Source organism: Oncorhynchus clarkii, chromosome 29 (assembly GCF_045791955.1).
Source record: "Oncorhynchus clarkii lewisi isolate Uvic-CL-2024 chromosome 29, UVic_Ocla_1.0, whole genome shotgun sequence".
NCBI lineage: Eukaryota > Metazoa > Chordata > Actinopteri > Salmoniformes > Salmonidae > Oncorhynchus > Oncorhynchus clarkii.
The window spans coordinates 10,844,651-10,871,674 of record NC_092175.1 but is presented as its reverse complement, the minus strand read 5'-3'; the positions used below and the strand labels follow the sequence as shown (position 1 = coordinate 10,871,674).

The 27,024-nt window shown below is 42.5% G+C and overlaps 1 protein-coding gene across 1 annotated transcript in view; it reads right to left on the bottom strand.

The window, feature by feature from the left end:
- LOC139388093 (allograft inflammatory factor 1-like) overlaps positions 1-27,024 on the bottom strand; it is a 50,852-nt gene that overhangs the window by 2,703 nt on the left and 21,125 nt on the right. The window contains exons 4-5 of the mRNA XM_071134654.1: positions 23,702-23,743; positions 23,223-23,385 (exon numbers count right to left, since the gene is read on the bottom strand). Of these exons, the coding sequence (XP_070990755.1) occupies positions 23,223-23,385; positions 23,702-23,743 (205 nt within the window). The remainder of the gene's footprint in view (positions 1-23,222; positions 23,386-23,701; positions 23,744-27,024) is intronic.

The window sequence follows — 27,024 nt, the reverse complement described above, 5'->3', positions numbered from 1 at the left end:
AACATGATGCCATGGTGATTTTAAAACAATTGCAGAGTTTATTGGCTGTGATATGAGATAACTGAGAATGAATCACCAACACTGTAGTTACTCCACAATACTAACATAGGCCTAAAATGACAGAGCGAAAAGAATGAAGCCTATACAGAATGAAAATATTCCAAAACATGTATCCTGTTTGCAACAAGGCACTAAAGCAGTAGTCACCAACCAATTGATCGTGATCGACTGGTCGATCTTCAAGGCATTCCAAGTCGATCACAAAACATTTCAGTTGAAAAGCCAACGATAAAGGCTTTGCGCTCCTTCTCCTTGACACTAGCCTACGTGAAATGTCATGACTTTTAAAACCATGACCAGTACGAGACTGTCAAAGAATACAGCAAAAAGCTGCTGTTTTTACGAGTGAGTTCACGTTTTTATTAAGCACAGTCAACAGTTTTTATTCAACACTATTAGAAAACATCAAACGCATTTCTCCCTACTTCTAGTCGTGTTGCCTCTGCAATGAAAGAGTAGTGTATCGATTGTCCTGCATTTCTAATTATTATTAGCAGCTCATCGTTTATATTTTAATTGAGGCCTTCTCTGGTCCCAGGAACAACATGAATTTGTGCATGACTGAGGCAGATACGGTGCGACTCGAGTTTCGCCATCAGGTGGAAGACGGTGTCCCCTCTCTCTGGTCTGTTTCAACTGATGAAAGTAAGGAAAGAGCAGGGAACATAAGAGGCGGACCCTCTGCTGCTCTCTCCCTCCTTCCGCTAAGAGTAATGCCATGTTCAAAACAACTGGGAACTCGGGGAAATCTCAGACTTCTGACTTCAGTGCGTTGAAGACAACCGGGAATCCAAGTTGGAAACTCCGGTTGGAAACCTCCAAGTTGGAAACTCTGGTATGTTTCTAGACCACCGACGTTCCGACCTGAAGACCACTGATGATATGATTTGACCTAGTTTTTTCCCCCCAGAGTTCTCAGTTGTCTTGAAAGCACCATTACCATCAGATGCAGGTAGCCTACAACCAGTCCAGTAAAATAATAAAGCTAATTAGTGCATATTATTTCAATTTATGCTCAGCCTGTTCATTGTAAGTGCAACACCAACTGATCTATTTTGTTATTAAAGCTCGAGTTTTGCAATATACACTGAACAAAAACATAAAACACAACATGCAACAAATTGAAAAATGGTACATACTGTATGAGAAAATCATTCAATTAAAAAAAATCATTAGGCCCTAATCTATGGATTTCACATGACTGGGAATACAGATATGCATCTGTTGGTCACAGATACCTTTAAAAAAAAGTAGGGGTGTGGATCAGAAAACCAGTCAGTATCTGGTGTGACCACCATTTGCCTCATGCAGCGCAACACAATCAGGCTGCTGATTGTGGCCTGTGGAATATTGTCCCACTTCTCTTCAATGGCTGTGCAAAGTTGCTAGATATTGGCAGGAACTGGAACACGCTGTCATACACATCGATCCAGAGTAGAGGTCGACCGATTAATTGGAATGGCCGATTAATTAGGGCCGATTTCAAGTTTTCATAACAATCGGAAATCGGTATTTTTGGGCGCCGATTTTGCCAATGTTTTTTACACCTTTATTTAATCTTTATTTAACTAGGCAAGTCAGTTAAGAACACATTCTTATTTTCAATGACGGCCTAGGAACGAGGCAGAACGACAGATTTTTACATTGTCAGCTCGGGGGATCCAATCTTGCAACCTTACAGTTAACTAGTCCAACGCTCTAACCACCTGCCTCACGAGGAGCCCGCCTGTTACGCGAATGCAGTAAGCCAAGGTAAGTTGCTAGCTAGCATTAAATTTATCTTATAAAAAACTATCAATCAACGACTGCCGTTGCACCAATGTGTACTTAACCATGAACATCAATGTCTTTCTTAAAATCAATACACAAGTATATAGTTTTAAACCTGCATATTTAGCTAAAAGAAATCCAGCTTAGCAGGCAATATTAACCAGGTGAAATTGTGTCACTTCTCTAGCGTTCATTGCACGCAGAGTCAGGGTATATGCAACAGTTTGGGCCGCCTGGCTCTTTGCAAACTAATTTGCCAGAATTTTACGTAATTATACCATAACATTAAAGGTTGTGAAATGTAACAGGAATATTTAGACTCATGGATGCCACCCGTTAGATAAAATACAGAATGGAATAAATGTTTTGTTTTCGAGGTGATAGTTTCCAGATTTGACCTAAGGCTCGTATTTCTGTGTGTTTATTATAGTTAAGTCTATGATTTGATATTTGATAGAGCAGTCTGACTGAGGGGTAGTAGGCAGCAGGCTCGTAATAGTCAAAGGTATATGGTTTAGAGAGAAATAGTTGACGCGTTATAATTCCTGTAACAACTTGCGGCCGAACTTGAAAGGGGTTCCTTCGTTATTTTAACGTTCATGTCTTCCATACAGAATGTCTTGATCTACTTCAAATAAGGTCAGTGTTTCGTGCAGGCTTAAACCGCCCCGGGTTTTGATACTCGTGTAAATCTCACTAGGATAAGGTAACGTTTGTCAAAATATTTTCATAAATCCACTCTACAAAAAAAATTATCTTCACTTATATTTAGCGAATATTGATCAGAGTTACCGTGTCCTATGGATATCTACGCAGTTATAAAATTGGCAAGGTGGTGTAAGCCTACACGAAACACAGACCTTATTTTATGTGAATCTAAAAATATCCTATGGAATAAATACATTTTCAGATTTTGCTAGAAGGTGTCATGGGAATTATGACTCGCACTTTGGTAGTCAATTCTTACCATGTCCATTATTAAAATAGGATTTCCTGCATATACAGTGCCTTGCGAAAGTATTCGGCCCCCTTGAACTTTGCGACCTTTTGCCACATTTCAGGCTTCAAACATAAAGATATAAAACTGTATTTTTTTGTGAAGAATCAACAACAAGTGGGACACAATCATGAAGTGGAACGACATTTATTGGATATTTCAAACTTTTTTAACAAATCAAAAACTAAAAAATTGGGCGTGCAAAATTATTCAGCCCCCTTAAGTTAATACTTTGTAGCGCCACCTTTTGCTGCGATTACAGCTGTAAGTCGCTTGGGGTATGTCTATCAGTTTTGCACATCGAGAGACTGAATTATTTCCCATTCCTCCTTGCAAAACAGCTCGAGCTCAGTGAGGTTGGATGGAGAGCATTTGTGAACAGCAGTTTTCAGTTCTTTCCACAGATTCTCGATTGGATTCAGGTCTGGACTTTGACTTGGCCATTCTAACACCTGGATATGTTTATTTTTGAACCATTCCATTGTAGATTTTGCTTTATGTTTTGGATCATTGTCTTGTTGGAAGACAAATCTCCGTCCCAGTCTCAGGTCTTTTGCAGACTCCATCAGGTTTTCTTCCAGAATGGTCCTGTATTTGGCTCCATCCATCTTCCCATCAATTTTAACCATCTTCCCTGTCCCTGCTGAAGAAAAGCAGGCCCAAACCATGATGCTGCCACCACCATGTTTGACAGTGGAGATGGTGTGTTCAGGGTGATGAGCTGTGTTGCTTTTACGCCAAACATAACGTTTTGCATTGTTGCCAAAAAGTTCCATTTTGGTTTCATCTGACCAGAGCACCTTCTTCCACATGTTTGGTGTGTCTCCCAGGTGGCTTGTGGCAAACTTTAAACAACACTTTTTATGGATATCTTTAAGAAATGGCTTTCTTGCCACTCTTCCATAAAGGCCAGATTTGTGCAATATACGACTGATTGTTGTCCTATGGACAGAGTCTCCCACCTCAGCTGTAGATCTCTGCAGTTCATCCAGAGTGATCATGGGCCTCTTGGCTGCATCTCTGATCAGTCTTCTCCTTGTATGAGCTGAAAGTTTAGAGGGACGGCCAGGTCTTGGTAGATTTGCAGTGGTCTGATACTCCTTCCATTTCAATATTATCGCTTGCACAGTGCTCCTTGGGATGTTTAAAGCTTGGGAAATCTTTTTTTATCCAAATCCGGCTTTAAACTTCTTCACAACAGTATCTCGGACCTGCCTGGTGTGTTCCTTGTTCTTCACGATGCTCTCTGCGCTTTTAACGGACCTCTGAGACTATCACAGTGCAGGTGCATTTATACGGAGACTTGATTACACACAGGTGGATTGTATTTATCATCATTAGTCATTTAGGTCAACATTGGATCATTCAGAGATCCTCACTGAACTTCTGGAGAGAGTTTGCTGCACTGAAAGTAAAGGGGTTGAATAATTTTGCACGCCCAATTTTTCAGTTTTTGATTTGTTAAAAAAGTTTGAAATATCCAATAAATGTCGTTCCACTTCATGATTGTGTCCCACTTGTTGTTGATTCTTCACAAAAAAATACAGTTTTATGTCTTTATGTTTGAAGCCTGAAATGTGGCAAAAGGTCGCAAAGTTCAAGGGGGCCGAATACTTTCGCAAGGCACTGTATAAATGACCATTTTTGTTTTCAACATTCATCACAGGTAACTTAAACTCTGTTTTCATTCAAACAGTTGAGAGTATTTGTCTCCTATGCAGACTCTTCAGTATCATTGTCACTTCAGAGCTGTGTGTGTGTTTTACAGATGGCAGAGAAAAGCAGAGCACCAGTGTGGGACTATTACATGGAATTGGCACCAGGGAAAGCAAGGTGTCTTATTTGTGCTAAAGATGTAAGCATGGGGTCAGCAACGGCTAAATAAAAAAATACCACCAACCTGTGGAATCACCTTAAGAACACCTATCCAAAAGCCCATATGTATTATATTAAGTTAAAATAAAAGTGTTCATTGTTCATTCAGCATTTTTGGAATTGTCATTATTATAAAAATGAGTGTATACACACACATTTTAAAAATCGGCCGATTAAATCGGTATCTGCTTTTTTTTTGCCCTCCAATAATCGGTATCGGCGTTGAAAAATCATAATCGGTCGACCTCTAATCCAGAGCATCCCAAACATGCTCAATAGGTAACATCTGGTGAGTGAGCATGCAGGCCATGATAGAACTGGGACATTTTCAGCTCCGGGAATTGTGTTCAGATCCTTGCAAATGGGGCCATTTTCATTCTGAAACATAAGGTGATGGTGGTGGATGAATGGCATGACAATGGGCCTCAGGATCTTATCACGGTATCTCGGTACTTTCAAACGGCCATTGTTAAAATGCAATTGCGTTCATTGTCCTTAGTTTATGCCTTCCCATACGATAATCCCACTGCCATCATGGTGCACTCTGTTCACAACGTTGACATCAGCAAACCGCTCACCCCACACGACGCCATACTGCTATCTGCACGCTACAGTTGAAACCGGGATTCATCCATTAAGAGTACACCTCCAGCATTCCAGTGGCCATCGAAGGTAAGCATTTGCACACTGAAGTTGGTTATGACGCCAAACTGCAGTCAGGTCAAGACCCTGGTTAGGACAACGAGCAAGCAGATGAGCTTCCCTGAGACGGCTTCTGACAGTTTGTGCAGAAATTCTTCGGCTGTGCAAACCCACAGTTTCATCAGCTGTCCAGGTGGCTGGTCTCAGACGATCCTGCAGGCGAAGAAACCAGATGTGGTTGTCCTGGGCTGGTGTGGTTACAAGTGGTCTAGGGTTGTGAGGCCGGTTGGAAGTTCTGCCAAATTCTCTAAAACGACATTGGAGGCAGCTTACGGTAGAGAAATTAACATCAAATGATCTGGCAACAGCTCCTGTAGTTAGCATGCCAATTGCATGCTTCCTCAAAACTTGAGACATCTGTGGCATTGTGTTCCGTGACAAAACTGCACATTTTAAAATGGCCGCACAAGGTGCACCTGTGTAATGATCATGTTGTTTAATCAGCTTCTTGATATGCCACACCTGTCAGGTGGATGGATTATCTTGGCAAAGGAGAAATGCTCACTAACAGGGATGTAAACAAATTTGTGCACAAAATTTGAAGGAAAAAAGCTTTTTGTGCGTATGGAACATTTCTGGAATCTTATATTCAGCTCAAGAAACATGGGACCAACACATTACATGTTGCATTTATATTTTTTGTTCAGTGTAATATGATCTGAGAAGAACGATATTGTCAGGCCAGGCATATAGCCAATATGCTGTGATAATGTATTAGGCCTACTGCACAAACACCATTCCTACGTAACTGTTTTTATTAGGCTAACTTCTTATGGCTGCAAGGACAGTATTGAGTAGCTTGGATGAAAAGGTGCCCATTGTAAACGGCCAGCTCCTCAGTCTCAGTTGCTAATATATGCATATTATTAGTAGTATTGGATAGAAAACACTCTAAAGTTTCCAAAACTGTCAAAATATTGTCTGTGAGTATAACAGAACTGATATTGCAGGCGAAACCCTGAGGAAAATCAAACCAGGAAGTGGCTTCTATTTTGAAAACTCCATGTCCATAGCCTCCCTTTGCTCCATTTAAAGGGATATCAACCAGATTCCTTTTCCTATTGCTTCCTCAAGGTGTCAACACAGTATTCAGACATAGTTTCAGGCTTTTATTTTGAAAAATGAGCCAGAACGATAACATTGTGTCAAGTGTTCGCACGAGTTTTGCTCACGCAACAGAGTTTGGGCGGCCATTGCCATTCCCTCTCCTACTGAACAAGACCGTTGCGGTTGATATATTATCGATTATATATTTTAAAAACAACCTGAGGATTGATTATAAAAAACGTTTGACATGTTTCTGTGGACATTACGGAAACTATTTGGAATTAGTCTGCGTTGCCGTGACCGCTCTTTCCTGTGGATTTCTGAACATAACGCACCAAACAAACAGAGGTGTTTTGTAACAAAAGGAACATTTATTGTGTAACTGGGAGTCTCGTGAGTGAAAACATCCGAAGATCATCAAAGGTAAACGATTCATTTGATTGCTTTTCTGATTTTCGTGACCGAGCTACCTGATGCTAAGTGTACTTAATGTTTTATCATGCGATCGATAAACTTACAAACGCTTGGATTTCTTTCACTGTAAAGCATAATTTCAAAATCTGACACGACAGAAGGCTAAGCTGTGTTTTCCTATATTGCACTTGTGATTTCATGAATATAAATATTTTTAGAATTTTATTTTACTATGCATCGGCCTAGGAACAGTGGGTTAACTGCCTTTCAAAACAACAGATTTGTACTTTGTCAGCTTGGGGATTTGAACTTGCAACCTTTCGGTTACTAATCCAACACTCTAACCACTAGGCTACGCTGCTGCGCATCATAATGAGCAGCGTGGTGACCTAGAGGCTGGAGAGGTAGCACATGTGATAGGTGTGAATACTGTAGGTGCTTTTCTAAGTGAAGAGTTTATTTCCAAAACTCTAAATCCACCAATTTTTCACGTGTTTTTTCAACAGAAATGATTGCTTATGGGTACCCTCATGTGTGTAAAATCCATTCATTCATAGATTTTAGCGGTGTATGAAAATGTTTGTTTTTTTGTTCGTATCCTGGAAATTTGACTATGATATATGGTTGTCTCACCTAGTCATCTTAAGATGAATGCCCATACTGTAAGTCTCTCTGGATAAGAACATCTGATGAATGATTAAAATACAGATTTCATATTGCTCTATTGAATAATACTTTTTTTATTTTTTATTTACATTTTTTATATTTTTATAATTTGTACATTTCTTTATTACAAACGTAGTGTTACGGATACAAGTATCCTGTGTGTGTATCCTGTGTGTGTGTTTCTTTTCTCTCCTTCTCCCCTCACAGGTGAAAATCATCACTCCCCAATCAGTCACCAATCATCAATCAGAAGACACACCCTCCTGTTTCCTACCCAATCACTGTTCCTTTCCCTTTGTTTAAAAACCCTGTCAGTTGTTTGCTGTGGAGCTCAATCTCTCTGTAAATGCCATGTCTGTAGGTCTCTCTGTTTCACTCTCTCTTTGTGTATTGACCTCTCTTTTGTTTGAGCACCTCCATAGTACTTTGTCATCACCTGTGAGGATTGTTTTTGGTTATGGTGTTTGTTTGTTTGCTGGTGGGAAAAGGGGGAACCAAGACAAGTTACCCATGTGCATACACTACCCGTAGGTAAACTTAGTTAAATACACTAGTTAGAACTGGGCGGACCACCCACTGTATTTTTGGTTAGTTAGTTAGCTGTTGTTAAAGTAGGCTAGTCTCGCTTAGGGGTGTTTTTGAATACTTATTATTTATTTCCTTGGGTCCAGCTCAGCCCCTTTTCCTGCTCCCCCCTATTACAGTGTGTTTTCCAATAAACCCTGAGTTTGACGGTAGATTTCAGTAGTCGTGGTTATTTCGTTCTCACTTTTACTTTGTCACTATTATAAATTGCATGAGTTATGTTACGGGTCTCATTACCATCCCCCCTAGACTGTCGGGCCAAAAGGGATTCGTAACAGTAGTTATTTATTACATTTGACTGTGTAAAACCTAGCAGTACTACTTATTACTATGAGAGTGAGGCGGATATATAGCATTTTGCTAAAAAAAAAGAAGATTATTTGTCTAAATAAAACCATTAAGCGATAGATTGGTCTGTGATTGAACAACCCCATGCCATGATCAGATAGTGGGAAAACTACACCAAATCTCTCTCATAATTTCTTCAATACAATAAAAACTAATTTCCAACATCCTGAAAATGAATATATATAGCGTTTTGTAATTAAACTCTATAAGTACATTGAACAACAAGGTCATTGGGGGTGTCCAGCTGTAGAACATAAAAAGTAGAGGATTTTTTAAGCAGCAGCAACAGCAGAGACAATCAATCCCCTGGATCAAGACCCATATTTTTTTGTGAGTAAAATAAACTAAATACTGTGTGTGGGAGTGCGCATGTGTGTCTATGCATGAGAATGAGTGAGTTAGGGCTGACCCCATTTAGTCTACTAGTCGATTGTTTGGTTGATAGGCTGTTGGTCAACAAAGATTTTTTTAACCAAGCTGTGGCAAATACCCTACATGACCAAAAGTCTGTGGACACCTGCTCGTCGAACATCTCATTCCAAAATCATGGGCATTAATATGGAGTTGGTCCCCCCTTTGCTGCTATAACAGCCTCTACTCTTCTGGGAAGGCTATCAACTAGATGTTGGAACATTGCTGCGGGGTCTTGCTTCCATTCAGCCACAAGAGCATTAGTGAGGTTGGTCACTTATGTTCGGCGATTAGGCCTGGTTGGCAGTCGGCGTTCCAATTCATCCCAAAGGTGTTCGATGGAGTTGAGGTCAGGGCTCTGTGCAGACCAGTCAAGTTCTTCCACACTGATCTCAACAATTCATTCTGTATGGACTTCGCTTTGTGCACAGGGGCATTGTAATGCTGGAACAGGAAAGGGCCTTCCACAAACTGTTGCCATAAAGTTGGAAGCACAGAGTTATCTAGAATGTCATTGTAATGCTGTAGCATTAAGATTTCCCATCATTGGAACTAAGTGGCCTAGCCCAAACCATTAAAACAGCCCCAGACCATTATTCCTCCTCCATAAAACTTTACATTTGGGCAGGTAGAGTTATCCTGGCATCCGTCAAACACAGATTCGTCCATCAGACTGTCAGATGGTGAAGCGCGATTCATCATTCCAGAGAATGCGTTTCCACTGCTCCCAGAGTCCAATGCGTTGAGCCAGAATAGGGTTTTTTCTTCTGGTTTGGCTCTATTGATCCCTCTTTACTAATTTGTGTGTCTTAACTTTTAATCGCAGTGCTTAAAGCATCAGCAAGCTCAGTAGCCTACATATAGCTGATTTTATTCAAACATAGGGTGTGTCTATATATGGAAAAATACACGTTTAAAAATGTTGACCAATCGTTTGGTTGAAAGAACAGCCGACTCTCAGTCGACAAAGATTTATTTTAGTCGGGGACAGCCCTAGAGTGATGGAATGATTGCGAGACCGGGAGAGAGAGAGAGTACGTTCACATGTGTATGCTATAGCAGGATTTGGGCCATGCACCAAGGGATGGGGTTTGGGGAACATGCTTGGCAACCCTCCCAAGACTGCCTCTATTCTATTCCCAGTGCCTGGGAACTGAGAGCTGGGCAGGATTTAAGATGGCTGCAGTACCGTGTCCATTCAGTGTCCCACACTAACGAGAGTCCCTAACGACAGTCACTAATGACACAGTCCCTAACGAGCAGTCAGGCCAGAGGGGGCGATCAAAACAGGACGCCCTGCTGAGTTTAACAGGGGGCTTATGCCCCCAACAAGGACACACTGATCTAAATAGATATGGAGTAGGGAGAGAGAGGGAGGGAAAGACAGTGTTTCCACAAGTACAGTACATAGAGTAGCCGGCCAAATCGGAGAAGTAGTTCAAATGTATTTGCAGAAAGAGGTATATTTGTGTCCATCCTAATGCCTTGATTCCATCTGAAATGCACAGTAAAATTATTGGAATACTTTAATCGAGTTTACTTCCCAGATTGGAAAAATCTATTGCAACAATGTTTATTCTTCAAATTATGTATTTTATTAAAAACAGACACATTTATTAAAGGTTTTGTTTTTCCAGGTTTACGTTTCTCCCAGTTTCAGGCTGTAATATATATATATATATATAGTGTAACAGATCTCGTCCTCCTCTTCTGAGGAGGAGTAGCGAGAAGGATCGGAGGACCAATGCGCAGCGTCGTAAGTGTCCATAATGTTTAATCAAAACACAACAGAACACTGGAACAAAACAATAAACGTGAATAAACGAAACAGTCCAGTGTGGTAACAAACACTGACACGGAAGACAAACACCCACAACTCAAGTGAAACCAGGCTACCTAAGTATGATTCTCAATCAGGGACAACGATTGACAGCTGCCTCTGATTGAGAACCATACTAGGCTGAACACAGAAATCCCAAATTATAGAAAAACGAACAGACAACCCACCCAACTCACGCCCTGACCATACTAAAACAAAAGACATAACAAAGGAACTAAGGTCAGAACGTGACATACACACACACACAGTTGAAGTCTGAAGTTCACATGCACCTTAGACAAATACATTTAAACTCAGTTTTTCATAATTCCTGACATTTAATCCTAGTATAGATTTCCTGTTTTAGGCCAGTTAGGTTCCCCACTTTATTTTAAGAATGTGAAATGTCACAATAATAGTAGAGAGAATGATTTATTTCAGCTTTTATTTCTTTCATCACATTTCCAGTGGGTCAGAAGTTTACATACACTCAATTAGTATTTGGTAGCATTGCCTTTAAATTGTTTAGCTTGGGTAAAACGTTTCGGGTAGCATTCCACAAGCTTCCCACAATAAGTTGGGGGAATTTTGCCCATTCCTCCTGACAAACTGGTGTAACTGAGTCAGGTTTGTAGACCTTGCACGCACACTCCTTTTCAGGTCTGCCCACACATTTTCTATGGGATTGAGGTTGTGATGGCCACTCTAATACCTTGACTTTGTTGTCCTTAAGCCATTTTGCCACAACTTTGGAAGTATGCTTGGGGTCTTTGTCCATTTGGAAGACCCATTTGGGACCAAGCTTTAACTTCCTAACTGATGTCTTGAGATGTTGCTTCAATATATCCACATCATTTTCCACCCTCATGATGCCATCTATTTTGTGAAATGCACTAGTCCCTCCTGCAGCAAAGCACCCCCACAACATGATGCTGCTACCCCCGTACTTCACGGTTGGCATGGTGTTCTTCGGCTTGCAAGCCTCCCCCTTTTTCCTCCAAACATAGCAATGGTCATTATGGCCAAACAGTTCTATTTGTGTTTCATCAGACATTTCTTCAGAAAGTATGATCTTTGTCCCCAGGTGCAGTTGCAAACCGTAGTCTGGCTTTTTTATGGAGGTTTTGGAGCAGTGGCTTCTTCCTTGCTGAGTGGCCTTTCAGGTTATGTCGATATAGGACTCGTTTTACTGTGGATATAGATACTTTTGTACCTGTTTCCTCCAGCATCTTCACAAGGTCCTTTACTGTTGTTCTGGGATTGATTTGCACTTTTCGCACCAAAGTACTTTCATCTCTAGGAGACAGAACGAGTCTCCTTCCTGAGCAGTATGACGGCTGTGTGGTCCCATGGTGTTTATACTTGCGTACTATTGTTTGTACAGATGAATGTGGTACCTTCAGGCGTTTGGAAATTGCTCCCAAGGATGAACCAATTTTCCCCCCCTGAGGTCTTGGCTGATTTCTTTTGATTTTCCCATGATGTCAAGCAAAGAGGCACTGAGTTTGAAGGTAGGCCTTGAAATACATCCACAGGTACACCTACAATTGACTCAAATGATGTCAATTAGCCTATCAGAAGCTTCTAAAGCCATTACATAATTTTCTGGAATTTTCCAAGCTGTTTAAAGGCACAGTCAACTTAGTGTATGCATGTAAACTTCTGACCCACTGGAATTGTGATACAGTGAATTATAAGTGAAATAATCTGTCTGTAAACAATTGTTGGAAAAATTACTTGTCATGCACAAAGTAGATGTCCTAACCGACTTGCAAAAACTATAATTTGTTAACAAGAAATTTGTGGAGTGGTTGAAAAATGAGTTAATGACTCCAACCTAAGTGTATGTAAACTTCCGACTTCAACTGTATACCCAGTCAAAAGTTTGGACACACCTACTCATTCAAGGGTTTTTCTTTATATTTACTATTTTCTAGCCAAAAAATACAAATCAAAATACATTTTATATTCTTCAAAGTAGCCACCCTTTGCCTTGATGACAGCTTTGCACACTCGTGGCATTGTCTCAACCAGCATGTCCCCCCCATCCCCAGTGAAAGTTGCGCCCCTGATCATCACTAACGGCCACACACAGGGGCATGCTCGTGGCCTCATTCACAAAGTTGCAGGAAATACGAATCACTGATGCATTCTCTTCATGTCTTATGATAAACTTGGGCAAATTAATTAATGTTCAATACATTTAGATGATTCAATACATTTTTGAATATTGTTGAATTCCGTTTTAATGCCTGGAGTCCATGAGGGCCTAATTATCATTTTTGGATCAGAATAAAGGTTCTCCACTGCCCATTGTTCCTGCAGTAATGATTCACCATCTTCATCGAATGTTTTCAGAACGTATCTGCACTGCAGATAATCGCCAAACAGCCTAGTAACCTGTGCAAAATAGAGAGCCAAATGAACATCTCTCTCACGGATGCAATTGGTTAGGCTTCACTGACGAGACGTCACTCATTTTAGCGTCACTGTCTGGCAAACCCCGACATCTTAGGAAAGGTATACTTGTCCCAATATGATTCCACGGACATAAATCATGCAACGTGACTATATTTATGAATGGCAAAGGGATATAGGAGTTAAGACTTTATTTCAGTCAGATCGACACCTTTTATAAACTAGTCAACACTTGCTGTTCAGTTATCATCAACGCACAATAAATAGCCTACTTTGCGCCATGACTCTGTGTGTTTGGCAATGTGAAACACCCAAAAGAAAATCAATTAACGTGCCCGAAAACAATAATTAGGCTAAGTCGTGGATTTCGATTCATCGTTACAATTTACACAACATGGGACGCACAAATTCACGAGCATCATGCTCTCCCCCTCCATGTAAAGAAAATGGACTGTTACCAGAGATCTGTATATAAATTAGGGCTGGGCGATATGGCCAAAATATATCATGGTATTTTTCAAATTTGACGGTATTTAAAGTTTTTGATTAAGAAAAGTTCTACATTTGCGTTATGAGTAGTGCGTGAGCCTAGGGTGGCAACACATATATTCTACATTTATTTCAATGGGTCTTTCTCCATTCTGATTGTTTAATACTGTTCAAATCAACTTCAACCTAAAATTATTTCCTGCATTTCCATCAATTTGTGCATTTCCTACACTCATTTTAGATAATTTCCACACTGCCACTATATGGGCCACTAAACTAGGCCTTATTTTTAACCAAACATTGCAACTGCGATTTAGATCAAAACTTGAACGTTTGGAATCATGGAAATAGAATGTTTATTCTAACTCTATAGTTAGAATATAAATAATAGTGGGCACTTTGAATACAGTGTTGTTTGACATGACAACGAATGAAAATGCCATGGAGGAGTAATTGTGACAGGGTAGGAACCAAAGTGATGGTCCGTGTTTTCCTAGGGGACCCTATAAACTTTGGCTACATTAAATCTTTATTCATGTAGCCAACATATTCATGCCTCGCATATTCCTCTTTGATTTATAAGATACTTGTCTTGTTTTGCACACTTTGTACAAAATAATCAAATGTAGTACTACAGGATATTTCTTAGCGTAGCTCTTTATTAGCTAGCTATAACTGGCATGTTCACATATCGCCAACCAGGATCAAACTGCCCATGACCTAACCATTTGGGTGGTTGTAACCAATCATAGCACAGTATGGCGGTAAAATGCATCCAATACATGCATACAATTCAGTATGTTTACACATATTACATCCCCCTTCTTTAAAAACAAAAGAAAAATGTTTACATATTCTAAGCGTTTCATTTGAATACATGCTCTGTAGTTTGAACTCAAGGTAGGTAACCATTTATATTGCATACTATACCAACTGAATCAACAGACTCTGAAACAATAATCCAACATACTGTTACTTTTCAAACAAGGGATTCTCAGCAACTTCAAACAAATACAATACCAAAGCATTTCAAGTGAACTTTCAATAACAAGTTTACAGTCTGGAATTCTTTTAGGGCAGCGATCCGCCTACACCCAGGTCTAAGACAGCTCTGGGCTTGACCTCTCTTCCTGACCTTGTGCAATATGATGCTGAGCATGCTTCTGTGTCAGTCAACAGTTCTTGTGGTGTTGCAGGTAAGTATGGTGTATGTTGTGCTGTGTGTGTGTTTAGTCCATCACGTTCTCTTTCAGGGAAACAGTTCATCTCATCAGTGTGTTGTTCTTTTGTGTTCAGTAGGTGACGACTGCGGTGGTACACCGCTACTTCTGCGGTGCGGACGTGATATGAACGTTCAGTGTCAGCTGGCTGGATGACGACTGCTGGCTTCCAGAGGCCATGCTCCTGGATTCTAACTGACTCTCCGTCGATCAGTGGTGGCAGTGATCTAGCTGACCTGTCGTAGTATCGCTTTTGATGTTGTCTCTGCACGTTTTTCATGCATTTCCTTGTAGCTGACGACCTCAGGTTGCAGCTGCTGATTGGTGCTGGGAAGGATTGAGCGAAGTCTGCGGCTCATCAACAGCTCATCAACAGCTGGGCTGGTGATTTGAAGTTGTCAACTGGAGTGTTGCGGTATTCAAGGAGACTGAGGTAGGGGTCTCTCGTCTGCTTTTGCTTTGTCCATGAGTGATTTAGCAATCTGCACAGATTTTTCAGCAAGTCCATTACTTTGAGGGTAATGTGGGCTTGTGGTGAAGTGTGTAAACTCCTATGCTTTTGTGAATGATTCAAACTCGTATGATTTGTAACAGGGCCCATTGTCAGATATTAAAGTCTCTACAATGCCATGCCTGGCAAAGGCTGCTTTCAGCTTGTGTATCACAGCTGCAGATGTGGTGCTGTGAAGCTTGTCGAGTTTGAAGTATCCACTGTTACAATGTAGTCCTCATTGTTCCAGGTGAACAGATCGGTTTCCACGACCTGCCAGGTTCGGTCTGGGATACAGTGAGGTAACATTGGCTCTTTGGTGTTTGGAGGGGCGTCGTTCAAGACATATGGCGCATTTACCAACAATGTCCTCTATTAATTTCCACACTCCAGGCCAAAACAAAATGTCCCGTGCTCTCCGTTTGCACTTTTCCATGCCCATGTGTCCAGCATGGATCTTTGTCAAAATCTCTTCTCTGAGACTGGTAGGAATAAATTATTTTCTCTCCTTTGAAAAGTATTCCGCTGATCTGTGATAGTTCATTACGATGGTTACAGAATTCTGAGACGCTCTGAGGGCATTTTCTCCTCTCCTCAGGCCATCCATCCTGTATGACTTTCCTCAGCTGTGTGAGTTGTGTGTCCTTTTCTGTTTCTGCTTGGATCTCCTTCAGTTTTGTGTCACTAACTGGTAAGTTGCTGTACACTGTGTGCACTTGCATGTCCATGCCTTCACTGAGGCTGCTGTCCTTATAGGTAAGAAACTTCCTGGAGAGTGTGTCTGCGACAGAGATGTCTTTGCCTGGACGGTGAGTGATTGTGAAGTCACATTTTTGTAGTTGAAGGAAGATTCTCTGTAGCCTTGGTGGGGCTGCGGCTAGTTGTTTCCTCATAATTGACTCAAGGGGCTTGTGGTCTGATTCCACAATGACTTGTCGTCCATATATGTACTGATGGAAACGTTTACATCCGAACAGAATGGCGTAGAGCTCTTTTTCGATTTGAGCGTAGTCGATTTCACAGTCTGTGAGAGATTTGGAAGCGTAGCCGATGGGCTTTCCTTCTTGCAGTAGCACTACACCTAGTCCATACATCAACGCGTCCACTTGGAGTCTGAGCTCTTTGTCGCAAGGCCTGGTCCTGGTTCTCTCGTGATCAAGTCTTTCACATTCTGGAAAGCAATGTCGTGTTGCTTGTCCCAGAGAAAGTCACTGGACTGCTTTAGCAGTTGACCCAGGGGTGCATTAGCATTGGAGAGGCTAACTTGGCTAAGTAGTTGACCATGCCAAGCACTGTTTCCAGCTCTGCACGGTTCTTTGGTGGCTCCATTTCTTTTATGGCTAAGATCTTCTGTGGATCTGGCTTGATTCCAGTCACTGTGAGAAGATGTCCGAAGTAGCTGACCTCTGTAGCGCCGACTGTGCTCTTCTCGGGGTTGAGCCGGACTCCTCTCTCTAGGTTTCGGTCGTGCTCCTCTTTGGTTTGACCATAGACAAGGATGTTGTCCACAATTGCCACAACTCCATCGAGGTCTTCGCACACTTCGTCGATCTTTCGCTGAAACTCGTCTTGGGCTGCGATAATCCCAAAAGGCAGGCGACGGAACCTGTAGCATCCAAACGGTGTGTTGAATGTTGTGAGCTTAGATGACTCTTCTATGAGCTTGATAGCCCAGTAGCCTGATCTAGCGTCCATGACACTGAAGTAGTGTGTTCCCGCTAGCTTGTGTGTGATGCCATCTAGCGTCGGTAAAGGATAATGGGGGCGTTTGATAGCCTTGTTCAAGTCTCTTGGGTCGAGACATACTCGGAGCTTGCCTGTGCGTGGTTTCTCCACCACCACTAACGCCTTTACCCAGTCAGTCGGTTCTGTAACCTTGGTGACTATGTCAGATTGTTCCATGCTCTCCAACTCTTTCTTCAGATGGGTAAGGAGAGCAAGGGGAATCTTTCTCGGTGGGTAGACCACAGGGGTTGCGCTCTCTGTGCACCGGAGGTGTGCTTTGATGTCTGCCTGACTGCGTGCACTGCTTGCTCACGTGATGCTCTCGTGCTGCTGCGTGAAATGGTTTTCATCTGAGCCTGTGCTAGCTCGTGAGATCTGTCTATGTCGATAGCTTTGTCCAGCGTTAACTCAGACCCAACATTCAAAAGTTTCTCTCTCACTCGCGGTGAGTGTATTCCAAATACAATACGGTCCCTGACCATCTCATCCTTGTTTGCATAATCACAGTCTTTCACAAGCAGACGCAGCTCTGTCACAAACTGTTCAAAAGACTCGCTAGCTCCCTGTACCTTCTCATGGAATTTGTACCTAGCGAAAATCGTATTGGTCTTCGGCACAACATATGCTTCAAAACGATCGTAGTATGTTTTCAGTACCTTTGATTCAGCCACGGTAAGTGTCCATGTGTTGTAAATATCTCTCCCCTTTTCACCGATCCAGAGGAGCAAGTAGCTGCATTTTTCCTCTTCTCCTCTGTCCTTCAGAGGACCCGTGAACATTAGCTCCATATGCTGTTTGTACTTACGCCAAGTTTGTAGACTCCCAGTCCATTCGAGGTGAAGGAACTCCAGAAAAATCCATCTTGTAAGACCTTTTACTCTGACACCATGTCTTGTTTTGCACACTTTGTACAAAATAATAAAATGCAGTACTAGAGGATATTTCTTAACGTAGCTCTTTATTAGCTAGCTATAACTGGCATGTTCACAGATCGCCAACCAGGATCAAACTGCCCATGACCTAACCATTTGGGTGGTTTTAACCAATCATAGCACAGTATGATATGGCGGTAAAATGCATCCAATTACAATTCAGTATGTTTACACATATGAATATTACAATACTGTTGAACAAACAACATGCTGATTTAGGCCTCCACCAGTACTGGTATCAGGCTGCATTAGCTAGTTACGTTTGCTCGGACTCAGTACTTTTATTAGCTAGTTAGCTAGCCAGCCAGCTATTAGCAATTAGCATTAGTGGCTAACAGTGGCTAACACGATTTAGCTTAACTTGCTAAGAAAATACAAACTGTTTGCAGATGTAAGAAACAAACTAATATTGTAATTATAGAACACTTGTGGATCCAAGTTGTTGTATGTGCTGCATTGACCATGCAGACTGAATGAAAGTGTCTCGTGGTCAAGCAACAACAAATGCGCTCCTTGAGTGACAGAGGATGGGACTAGGTCTGGGTGAAAAGTGGCATGGAGAGAGAGCGGAAAGGGATGACTCCAGTAGTGGAGTAAACTATACAAATGGACATTACATGGCGTATCACATTTAACAAACCAAACATTCAAATACCGCTATAGGGAAAGTAAAAAACCAAAACCGGTCCGTGCACCAATACTGGTATATAGTAAAATGCGGTATAATGCCCAGCATTAATGTAAATGACGAGATGTTCATGTCTCCACCCTAACAATGGGAGGCGTTGTCTCAAAGGCAGGCAGGCAGGCAGGCAAGATTAGGTCCAAAATAAGCCCATTTTGGACAGATTTTGGTGAGAGTGAAACCTCTCACTTCGGATCATCCTCGTTGCTGCGTTTCCCTGTCATCGCTCACTTTGTGACTGACGGACAGGCAACTGTCCTATCAATAGATCGTCAGAAGATGCATATCGTTCATTCTAGCGGGAGCGGGCTCGACGGACTAGCAAATCGAAACCTTTACATGAAAAGGAGCCTAGTTAATATGAAGTGGTAAAATATAGCCAGATGAAAATGAGCCTGCAACCGGCTGATTAGCAGACAGCCGGCACTAATGGAAAACACAGATAGAGTGAGAGCAAGATTGGGATAGAGAGAATGACAAGCACACAAGGGAATGAGAGAACTACAGAGTGAGACAATATGAATATGAGCGATAGGAGTGCAAATAAAAAGACAAAGGGGGAGGGAGGTGAAAGATTGAAAGTGAAACACTGGAGAAGGAGGAATAAAATAGACGGATGGAGATACCCAGAAAGGCATTGAGAGAATGAAGGAGGAAGACAGATAGTTTGTTTTACTAAGGGAAAACAAAGGAGATAGACAAAGGGAGCGAATGTGTATAGAAAACGAGAGAAAGAGAGAGAGCTGACGGCCTCTATTCAGAGCGAGGCGTCTTTACTTTCCTTTTTTGGTTAACCTCAGCAAAGCTCCTATAAGCTCATAAGGAGTGTTGATCCCAATGGAGGCCAAACTGCCTCCACGGCAACTCCAATGCTGGCGAACGTGTCCCTGGCAACCACTTCCCACTCTGTTCCTGACTACATTACCAATGGTTTCACTGGATGGCTTTTAATGGCTACTGTAGCAGCGTGTTCGAGGGGATCAGCCTGAGCAAGGCCCTGAACAGATTTGCGCATCTTAAATCATGTAATGAGTAGTTATTTGGGATGCATGATGATTTGTAGATCAGTGATTGTGCACTTAGCCTTGGTAAGTATGCCTGTAGATTCCCTTATGACAATGTAGCGAGCCACAGTCAGACGTCAGGCACAGTCACACCACAGTTCCACTAAAATACTCAGGATCATCTAATTGGCTGGCTGGGCTCCATGAGGAAAAAGAGGGATTCCTCCTCTCACCGTGTGGTGGTTCAAACGCTAAACCTGCTAAGCCCATCACACTGACCTGAACTAGGATTCATCTGGGGACAAGACAGAACCATCCACAGTTATTCATTAACTACTAGGCCTAACCTCTGGTCAGCCTACAGATACAGTGCCTTGCGAAAGTCTTCGGCCCCCTTGAACTTTGCGACCTTTTGCCACATTTCAGGCTTCAAACATAAAGATATAAAACTGTATTTTTTTGTGAAGAATCAACAACAAGTGGGACACAATCATGAAGTGGAACGACATTTATTGGATATTTCAAACTTTTTTAACAAATCAAAAACTGAAAAATTGGGCGTGCAAAATTATTCAGCCCACTTAAGTTAATACTTTGTAGCGCCACCTTTTGCTGCGATTACAGCTGTAAGTCGCTTGGGGTATGTCTCTATCAGTTTTGCACATCGAGAGACTGAAATTATTTCCCATTCCTCCTTGCAAAACAGCTCGAGCTCAGTGAGGTTGGATGGAGAGCATTTGTGAACAGCAGTTTTCAGTTTTTTCCACAGATTCTCGATTGGATTCAGGTCTGGACTTTGACTTGGCCATTCTAACACCTGGATATGTTTATTTTTGAACCATTCCATTGTAGATTTTGCTTTATGTTTTGGATCATTGTCTTGTTGGAAGACAAATCTCCGTCCCAGTCTCAGGTCTTTTGCAGACTCCATCAGGTTTTCTTCCAGAATGGTCCTGTATTTGGCTCCATCCATCTTCCCATCAATTTTAACCATCTTCCCTGTCCCTGCTGAAGAAAAGCAGGCCCAAACCATGATGCTGCCACCACCATGTTTGACAGTGGGGATGGTGTGTTCAGCTGTGTTGCTTTTACGCCAAACATAACGTTTTGCATTGTTTCCAAAAAGTTCAATTTTGGTTTCATCTGACCAGAGCACCTTCTTCATCATGTTTGGTGTGTCTCCCAGGTGGCTTGTGGCAAACTTTTATGGATATCTTTAAGAAATGGCTTTCTTCTTGCCACTCTTCCATAAAGGCCAGATTTGTGCAATATACGACTGATTGTTGTCCTATGGACAGAGTCTCCCACCTCAGCTGTAGATCTCTGCAGTTCATCCAGAGTGATCATGGGCCTCTTGGCTGCATCTCTGATCAGTCTTCTCCTTGTATGAGCTGAAAGTTTAGAGGGACGGCCAGGTCTTGGTAGATTTGCAGTGGTCTAATACTCCTTCCATTTCAATATTATCGCTTGCACAGTGCTCCTTGGGATGTTTAAAGCTTGGGAAATCTTTTTGTATCCAAATCCGGCTTTAAACTTCTTCACAACAGTATCTCGGACCTGCCTGGTGTGTTCCTTGTTCTTCATGATGCTCTCTGCGCTTTTGACGGACCTCTGAGACTATCACAGTGCAGGTGCATTTATACGGAGACTTGATTACACACAGGTGGATTGTATTTATCATCATTAGTCATTTAGGTCAACATTGGATCATTCAGAGATCCTCACTGAACTTCTGGAGAGAGTTTGCTGCACTGAAAGTAAAGGGGCTGAATAATTTTGCACGCCCAATTTTTCAGTTTTTGATTTGTTAAAAAAGTTTGAAATATCCAATAAATGTCGTTCCACTTCATGATTGTGTCCCACTTGTTGTTGATTCTTCACAAAAGAATACAGTTTTATATCTTTATGTTTGAAGCCTGAAATGTGGCAAAAGGTCACAAAGTTCAAGGGGGCTGAATACTTTCGCAAGGCACTATAACTACCAAAATAATTGAAAAACTGGAGTAAATGAGAGATACAAAGTACTGTATATTAAATGCAGGTGCTTCCAAACCGGTGTGGTTCCTGAGTTGATTAAACATCTCATCATACATAGTGTCATGTATAAAAATGCTGGGCAGGCCATTATTTTTGCTTCCTTGGCTATGCCCCCATAGATTAACAATGCTCCCATCCACACACTCCATAACATTCTGGGTTTGGATGACCCAACTGCTGTGTTGCAAGCATTGGATCACTTAGTTGGGTTGATGTCTTTAAAAATTGCTGGGTTATTGATGCTGAGTTATTGAGAGAGATGACCCAATGGGACATATCAGAAGACTGGAGGAGTGGCTTAGTAGGGACATGGTTTTCAGATAGTTGTTTTTGGCTACCCGTGAGTAAATGTAATTATGGTTCATCTGTTCTGTTGTGTTGTATTGTTATCACATGTTAAGGTTGGACACTGACATGAGGCTTACACAAGTGTACGAGTTCCCCAAGAGCCTATGCACATTTTGGATATGTAAATAAGAACACTATATAGTAGATTGACATAGGCTAGTGATTTTGCTGTTCGTTATTCGTCTTGTTGGCTGAAGAAAAGTAAAATGTTCAAAGTGCACATCAGAATTCGGAAAGAAGTGCCGCACGTAGTTGCATCCTCGACTTGCATGTTCTGTTAATATGAATTATCATATTCCAAATGTGATTTCGGTCATTCTGAGCACCGTGGGTAGATGCCCTATACAGCTGGCGCACCCAATGCATATGGGTCCTGTACATTTCTCAAATGTCTGAGAAATAAAAAATGTTGCCGGTCAAATGTCTGGCGCCACATTTTGCTAACGGAAACCCTAGCGTGTGTGTGTGTGCATGAAGCCAAATGTGTGTTTAGTTTACTCTGGCACTCAAATGGCCAACCCAGGAAACAATAGGACTGGACTTGACCCCAGAACCCCCTCCGGCCGTTAGTAGTACCCGACCCAAATTATTTCCCTGTAATTGCAACAAAACCAATTGTTCCTCTGCCAAGAAACTCTGAATAACAGTTTACTAACTATATAATAGCTCCTGTTTTCTGTCCACAAAACCCTCACTCTCTCTTTCTCAAACTCCCCCTCCTTCTCCCTCTCCGTCCCAGGAGAGAAACGGAACACTATAAAACAACTAGAGAGCAGTTGAAGATCGCTGTGGCCAACTTGGTTGACGTCCAATCAAATTCACACATTAAAAGGCTGGAGTGGGAGAAAGGTTTTTGAAAGGGGGGGGTCTCAAATCACTCAGACAGAGAATAAAAGGTAGCAACATTTACTCTGGCCTTTTCTCAATTGGATTTGCTCAACTCCTGTATCCTCCCTTGCCTCCTTTTTTGAAAAGGGTCAAAAGGTAATCGAGGAGAGGAAGACAGGGAGGGGGAACGTGTGGAGGAGTCTCATTGTGGGCAGTTGTTCACGTGGTCAGTCACACACCCACCCGGAGATGCCAATGTACATTTGTTGGCGACAAGTGCCGTACACACACCAACCCGTACCAACACGTACGAACCCCCCCCCCCGAGACACACAGCACACAATGCACTCACAGTTTGAGGACGGCCGAGCGCTTGCCCAGCATCATCTTGACGAAGTCTCTGTAGTTGATGCTGTCGCTGATGCCTTCGGTCACCTCGGAGATCATCTTCTTCATCTCCAGGTGGGTCTTCGGAACGCCCAGCTTCTCCATCATCCTCTTCATCCCCATCATATCTGCAGGGGGACACCCACACAGGAGGAGAATGGTTCACACACACACACACACACACACACACACACACACACACACACACACACACACACCTTATCTGACACCTGTTTTCAAGGCCAGCAGGCCAAATACAGTATCACCTTTCTAGTGAGACGCAATAGTGATACATGAAACCCTCATAGACCCCTGGTTAATCCCATACCTACAACACACGGAGGTCTTAAACTACTGCTCAGTGATCACACACACACACACACAAAGCACCGCAGTTGTGTATCAACGTTGAGCACCTGGCTGCTTGTCGTTTCCACTACTCACCGATCTCTCCTTGGTCATTCAGGTCAAACTCTGCATATTTGTCTGCAAAACAAAAATCGACACACAACCGCATGGTTAGCTTGCATGGTTAACACACAGCAGACTAAATAAGGAGGGTGGAGGTGTCTCAATGTAACACCTAATAAAGTTAAAGGCCTTTAATAACACACACAAACAGAACGCATTAGGGAGAGGGTAGAAGACCAAGAAGAAGGGAAAACACAAACACACACCACACCCACACACAGCTGGTCATAGCAGGTGTGTCTCGCAATGGAAGGCTAGGGTCAGACAGGCCAACGAGGAAAAAAGATGGTCCTGGCCTCATGGCAATGAACAGATCCTCTCATTTGGCCTGGCCTACAGTTCACGCAGTAGCCTAATACTTTATCAGTCAGTAGCCAACTGCCCTGTGCCTCTCCAATGACAAGTCTCGTTGTGGAACTCTCTCTGGAACTCTCTCTCTCTCTGGAACTCTCTCTCTCTCTCTGGAACTCTCTCTCTCTCTCTGGAACTCACTCTCTCTCTCTGGAACTCACTCTCTCTCTCTGGAACTCACTCTCTCTCTCTGGAACTCTGTAGTTAGTCAGATTTCTGGATTAGGCCTAGCTGTTTCCCCTGTCACAATGGAGCCTCTGTGTGTGTGTTTGTGTGTGAGGCCTTGAGTTGTGGAACTTTGTCACCGTGTAGGGAGGGATGAGGGGGCAGCCGGGGGACAATGCTGACCCTGTTTGTGAACTCTGAGGAGAGGGCCCCTCTTCCGCCTCCAACCTACACACTGCTCTGTGAGTGGGCCTCTTGTCCTGAAGCGCTCTGTCAATCAACCATCCATCCGTCCACACACTGATAGTCTCAACAACACAAGTGGCTTCTTCCTCCTCTCCAATATTCCTCATGTCTTCAAAGTGAGTGAAATATCTTGGAGGCCCTCTCTCTCTTCCTCCTCCTCTTCCCCTATTCCGTGCTCCCTTCTATTTCCATCAGGCCTTCGCTGTGAGCATAAAGGGCAAGGACGGACAATCACACATTGTCTCGCTCTCTCCTTCCCTCCCTCTCTTTTCACCATGGTTAGGAGTTTGCTCTGACAGACATATTTGTGTGATACACACATCAACCCCTGGAGCCTCTGGGGCGTGGGGCTGTTGGCTTGAGGCCTCAGCTGAGACAGTGTGGGACGCTACATGAAAGCCTCCTGTCGTTCTTTCCCAAAACAATAACGGCTTGTGTCCTTGCTCTTTGCTCATTCTCACCCGCTCTCGAACGGGAACAATACCTTCAAGCATTTGCTGTTATGAGAAATAAAGACAGCACCAGGGCTCTATCTAGTTATCCTATAGGCCAGAGGAGGCTGGTGGGAGGAGCTAAAGGAGGACGCTCATTGTAATGACTTGAATGGAATCGATGGAACGGAGACAAACATGTTGTTTCAATGTGCTTGATGTGTTCGATACCATTCCATTTATTCCATTCCAGCCATTACAATTAGAGGTCGACCGATTATGACTAACGCCGATACCGATAATTGGAGGATTAAAAAAAAGCCGATACCGATTAATCTGCCGTTTTTTTTTACATTTATTTGTAATAATGACAATAATACTGAATGAACACCTATTTTAACTTAATATAATACATCAATAAAATCAATTTAGCCTCAAATAAATAATGAAACATGTTCAATTTGGTTTAAATAATGCAAAAACAAAGTGTTGGAGAAGAAAGTAAAAGTGCAATATGTGCCATGTAAGAAAGCTAACGTTTAAGTTCCTTGCTCAGAACAAATAAAAGCTGGTGGTTCCTTTTAACAGGAGTCTTCAATATTCCCACTTAAGAAGTTTTAGGTTGTAGTTATTATAGGAATTATAGGACTATTTCTCTCTATACCATTTGTATTTCATATACCTTTGACTATTGGATGTTCTTATAGGCACTTTAGTATTGCCAGTGTAACAGTATAGCTTCCGTCCCTCTCCTCGCCCATACCTGGGCTCGAACCAGGAACACATCGACAACAGCCACCCTCGAAGCAGCGTTACCCATGCAGAGCAAGGGGAACAACTACTCCAAGTCTCAGAGCGAGTGACGTTTGAAACGCTATTAGCGCGCACCCCCCTAACTAGTTAACCATTTCACATCGGTTACACCAGCCTAATCTCAGGAGTTGATAGGCTTGAAGTCATAAACAGCTCAATGCTTGAAGCATTGCAAAGAGCTGCTGGCAAAACGCACGAAAGTACTGTTTGAATGAATGCTTACGAGCCTGCTGGTGCCTACCAGCGCTCAGTCAGACTGCTCTATCAAATCATGATCTCCCAAGATGGCATAGCAGTTCAGACGTATTTTTGTCCTCGTCCTGTCGTGTCCCGTATATATATATATTTACAACTTTTTTTTCACATACATTTTTAATTTTCCAAAAACTCATCTTCAGAACACTCTCCTGCAATCCGTTTCACCAATTTATATTCATATAAAAAAGTATTATTTACCTCAGATCTGTGATCCTCCGAGAGGCTAGCCAGAAATTAGCCAGAAGCTAGCCGGGAGCTAGCCAGAAGCTGGTCCAGAAGCTACTCTGAAGCTGGTTCAGGGGCTAGTTCAGAAGCTAGTTAGCTTATTTACTGGCTAATCGTTGGTACTCAGCTGACCACGGTTTGTGGTCATCGGCTGTCCTTTGGCTCGAGAATCTATCGCCAGTTTTGTACGGCGCGGTGCAGCGCAGCGCGGCTCGGAGCGGAACATATCGGACCAATTTTTCTCTCCATGTCCCTGGATTTCGGCCGCTGGCTCTGGACGTCCATGCCTGGATCTCGCAGCTAGCTAGCTGCTATCCGTGTGACTATCGGCTTTCGTCGATTCCGGAGCTAACATCAATTGTTCCGGAGCTAGCCAGCTGAAGAGTTCCATCAATCACTCCTGGGCTGCAGTCACCTATCCGGACCCGTTTTGCTGCCTACGCGGAGCCCCACCGGGCCTTCACGGCTAGACTGCCGACGTTGTCTACCCGAGGGAACTGTCCGGCTGGCTCCTCCGGCGCAACGTTGCCTGGGCGCCCATCTGCGGCCTGCTAGCCGTTGGCTATCTGAATAGACAATCGGACAATTTATATTTTATTTTTATTTATTTTTCTTCTTGGGCCTCTATAACTATATCTATTGTTTTTATTTTTTGTTGTTGTTGTGTGATTTGGATTCATCCCCTCTACCACACGGAAACCCACTAATCTACTGACGGAACGCAAGAGTTGGCTAATAACAGACCTCCATCTTATGCTAGCTTGCTCCTATGCTAGCTTGCTACCGATTTAGCTGTCTATGCCTCTC